This window comes from Denticeps clupeoides, chromosome 15 (genome assembly GCF_900700375.1).
Source record: "Denticeps clupeoides chromosome 15, fDenClu1.1, whole genome shotgun sequence".
Classification (NCBI taxonomy): domain Eukaryota; kingdom Metazoa; phylum Chordata; class Actinopteri; order Clupeiformes; family Denticipitidae; genus Denticeps; species Denticeps clupeoides.
In genome coordinates this window covers 10,679,949-10,684,249 of record NC_041721.1, presented here as the reverse complement: position 1 = coordinate 10,684,249, position 4,301 = coordinate 10,679,949, and the positions used below count along the sequence as shown (strand labels likewise).

Below are 4,301 nucleotides of genomic sequence, written 5' to 3'. Positions count from 1 at the left end.
TTCTTCATCACCTCACTGAGGTGCAGCAGGCCGTGTCTGTAGCTGGTTTACAAGAATGTGACGATACCGTCGCTTTTTTTTTCCAACACAAATTTTTAACCTTGGAGGCAAGTGGGGAGACGAAGGTGAGTTGTTTTCTCTGGATTTTAAGATGTACCGAGTATAACATGTAAGTTTTCTTTCGTTACATATAAAATATAGAATAAATGTCCTTAAGAACTGGAGGTGGTGGCGAGGCAAAACTTTGACACATTAATGTCACAACACATGCACACTAGTGACCTATTTTTATTTCAATAAGCATTAAACATTTCAGTAGAATTATTTAAGGGCACGTACAGTAAATTTCAGAATTGGCTGTCAAGACTAAAAAACAAAGAACTGCACACATTATACATTTAGTCATTCTACTAAATAGTAAGTGCAGCAACCCTTGGATCCCAGAGTCTAGACAGATGCTCAGTTTCTTTTTGCTTTATTCAAAGTTCTTGAAAACTCATCCAGTCTTTGTTTCATTACAGCACCGTGAAAACTACATAAAAATACACATAACCATACATTTTACAGAGAAATCAGAATTATAAATACACATCATGAAAATAAACTTACCTCGCTGCGCTCACCAAGGAATGCAAACATACAGCATGACAATCAATTCCTCCGTTATCTTACAAGTGGCCAAGACCATCTTCGGCAATACACATGCAGCTCAAACTGGGCAACAAACTACATCCAGTGCACAACATAACATGGCACAGCTCACTTAACAATCATCACCTGCTGGCCACATTAAATCAAACTCCTCCTCCCACACAAACCACAGCACCACCCACTGGACAAAACTCAAGACCACATGGACACACACACCACTCAATCACAAATACATGAACGACCCACATCATAGAAAAATATAAATAAATATATTATTATTTGGAGGAAGAAAAATGCTGCCTATGACCCCCAAAACACAGTCCCACTGTCAAGCATGGAGGTGGAAACATTTTGCTTTGGGGGTGTTTTTCTGCTAAGGGCACAGGACAACTTCACCGCATCAACGGGAAAATCCTGAGCGACAACCTCCTTCCCTCTGCCAGGAAATTGAAAATGGTTCGTGGATGGGTGTTCCAGCACGACAATGACCCAAAACATACAGCAAAGGCAACAAAGGAGTGGCTCAAGAAGAAGGATATTAAGGTCATGGAGTGGCCTAGTCAGCCTCCTGACCTTAATCCAATAGAAAACCTATGGATGGAGATGAAGCTCAAAGTTGCACAGAGACAGCCTCGAAACCATAGTGATTTAGAGATGATCTGCAAAGAGGAGTGGACCAAAATTCCTCCTAAAATGTGTGCAAGCTTGGTCATCAAGTACAAGAAATGTTTGACCTCTGTGCTTGCAAACAAGGATTTTGCCACTAGGTATTAAGGCTTTTTTTTTTTTGTTAGAGGGTTCACATACTTATTCCATTCAATAAAATGCAAATCAGTTTCTATCTTTTATTTAAAGTTATTTGTTATCTGTCACTGTTAAAATAAACCTACCATTAAAATGATATTGTTCTGAGACTTTTCATTTCTTTGTCATTGGACAGACTTACAAAATCAGCGAGGGGTCAAATAATTATTTCCTCCACTGTGTGTGTGTGTGTGTATATATATATAAAACTAAAAAACAGAAGCTTATGACTATTAACCATTCAAATTTAGGGGGAAACAACATGTCTAGGTATGTGCCACGTCTTAAGAGTAACATCCTGCTCACAAAGTGTTTTTTTTTTTTAAGCTGAATCGTTGACTCATATGAGTAGTGGGTGGTCATTGTGGCCCGTCTCTTCAGCGCTGCTATGATGGTGGTGGTCTTGAAACATGGAGGACGCCAGTCAGCTGATCAGCACAGCCTTTGAGCAGGCCTGTCGGGTATGTTGTCATGTCCTCTTGCTTTGCGGGGGTTAAGTCCTCCTCACATCAGCCGTGGAGATCGATTTGTCATGCGCATCAAAACAGGCCAAGAAGTAATTTGGTTAGCCTGGGAGGGAGAAATCACCGTTGCTGGTGTGTGGATTGGGCTTGTCATTCGTAACTGCATGTATGCCCTGCCTCGTGCCATGAGTGTCTCTGGTGCTGTTGAAATGTTCAATGAAATGATCTTAGCTCTACTATGTCCATGATATATTTCTTTGTGTGAAGACATAAAACTGAATCAGCATCAAGGAGGGGAGTAAAGAAAACCTTTGAGCAATTTGGATTTGATTATCTGCTCTACCCCATTAATTCTTGGTGGCTATGTGCTTTAAACTGTAAATTTAGAAATGGTCTGTTTAAATGTTATTGCCTGTAAAATGAACGGGCACTAAGACTCCACCCTGGTCAAGATGAACATGTCGCTTATAAGACATTCATAAATTCATGAAAAGGGTACTTATGACATCAGAAACATTACATTTTCCCACTGTTTTTTTATTGCATGAAAATGTACAGGGCAAGTTTAACGGTAGGACTTCTGGTAGCGGGCACGGGCTCCAGGTCCTCCAAACTTCTTGGACTCGCAGCGGCGTGGATCAGCAACCAGCAGAGTCCTGTCATACTGGATCAGGATGTCCTTGATCTCTTTCTTGGAGGCCTCATCCACATCTGCATAGGACATTTTAATGAGAAAGTCATTAAAAAAAAAACTAAAAAAACAAATAGTAACATGACAGAAGGCCAGTGATAACTTACATTTCTGGTAGTAGGCAACAAGGGATTTGGAGATAGCCTGACGGATGGCTATGATAAGAAGAAAACATTTACAACGAGCAATGTACAACTTGTACAAGGTCTGAGAACTTTTGAAGAACCTCCTTACCATAGATCTGTGCGACGTGTCCACCACCCTTCACACGCACCCTGATGTCAACACCAGCAAAGCGGTCCTTTCCCAGCAGAAGAACTGGCTCCAGCAGCTAGATTGGAGACAGACCATTAAGGACCAGCGATGTTCTCATTCCTCTCCGCACGGAACTGGGCTCTCACGTCAGTCCTCAAACCGCAAAAAGATTGTCTCACACCAAACCGTAGCATTTATTTCTTGTTTTGTAGATTGAAAATGTTGTCAATGCAAATTAAGCCTTCGGTTTAAATAGTAACAATGTGGTCCAGAAGTAAGAGATTTCGAAACAGATTGAACGAGGCACCTTGTACTGGAGAGTAGCTGGCTCCACCATCTCCAGGGGTCTGCCGTTCACCTTGATCAGCCCGTTCCCCCTCTTGCAGTGGGCGACAGCTGTGGCCGTTTTCTAACAACCGAAATGATAAAATCATGATGAAAACATGATTAAAAAAACAAAAAAAACCCCACCAATTGTTCTACGCAGAATAAGACATCGTTCACGACGGAAACGACGCATTACGCACCGTTCACAGATTAGATTCAATTAAATAACTACAAAAAAGGCAAGACACCCTAAACGGAACAATGAGATTGACTTATGTATAGAAACTACAACAGAGTGAATAAAAAGATTGTATTCATAGTTGGGGGTCCTAGTGAACCAGAACTGATCACTTCATCGATGGTAACAAGGAAGCACGTTGTAAGTCGCTCTGGATAAGAGCGCCTGCCAAATCGCTTAAATGTAAGAGATAAAGCGTACAGGGAAATCAAGAGCAGGAATTAACAACAAGGACACTTATCACACATCAGCGGCGCCCTCGCAGCACACGCCGACCCCGCAAAACGCAATTTTAATACCGGTATAACACCGCCGCCGCGCAACGTGTACGCGGTATTAGCCGCTATGCTAAAGCCGCTGGCCTCACGCGGATCCTTTTCATGCTTTCTACTCACTTTACGTCCGAAGACCTGGACAGACTGCAGTGGGCCTTTGGCTGGCATGTTTCTAAACGAGATAGGAGACAGGGAAATGCTTCAATAATGGTTTTCAATCCAGAGAACGCCACATTTTCAACGGAGCTAACGTGGAACACATACCGACTTCAGCTCGAGTGCCGTGCGGAGAGGCCGACGGGGTTTCAAGCGCCGAAAGTCAGGGGCGTCGGTACGACAGGCAGACGCGCTTTACGGCGCCTACGTAATCGTCGTTACGACAGTACCCCAGTGGCTGGCTACCCGGATGGTGGCGGTAGTGCGCTAAAAACAAACAAAACATGTGCTTCTGGCGTTTAAAACTACAGCTGCGGCCTCCATTTTACTGCAGGTGCAGGTGAACACTTGCACCCTTTATCTCGGCCTTGTTCTCACTTCGACCCTGCCATGGACGATGTCCCCGACGTGCTAAACTTGAATTCTCCTTTCGTACGAAT

General features: G+C 43.0%; 1 protein-coding gene across 1 annotated transcript; it reads right to left on the bottom strand.

Moving 5' to 3' along the window:
- Window positions 1-2,435: 2,435 nt before the first annotated feature.
- Window positions 2,436-4,056, bottom strand: rps16 (ribosomal protein S16). The gene is made up of 6 exons (XM_028954834.1): window positions 3,970-4,056; window positions 3,826-3,877; window positions 3,173-3,274; window positions 2,845-2,941; window positions 2,718-2,765; window positions 2,436-2,630 (listed from the first exon to the last, which is right to left on the bottom strand). The coding sequence occupies exons 2-6, from the start codon at window positions 3,871-3,873 to the stop codon at window positions 2,485-2,487; spliced, it is 441 nt and encodes a 146-aa protein (XP_028810667.1). The 5' UTR covers window positions 3,874-3,877; window positions 3,970-4,056; the 3' UTR covers window positions 2,436-2,484.
- Between the last annotated feature and the right edge of the window lie 245 nt (window positions 4,057-4,301).

Bases quoted from the DNA above. Each gene is read 5' to 3' on its own strand.
- rps16 (XM_028954834.1), bottom strand. From the start codon at position 3,873: ATGCCAGCCAAAGGCCCACTGCAGTCTGTCCAGGTCTTCGGACGTAAA. The intron at 3,275-3,825 runs GTGAGTAGAAAG...TTCGGTTGTTAG, and splicing joins TCCAGGTCTTCGGACGTAAA to AAAACGGCCACAGCTGTCGC. The intron at 2,631-2,717 runs GTAAGTTATCAC...TGTCCTATGCAG, and splicing joins TGTTGCCTACTACCAGAAAT to ATGTGGATGAGGCCTCCAAG.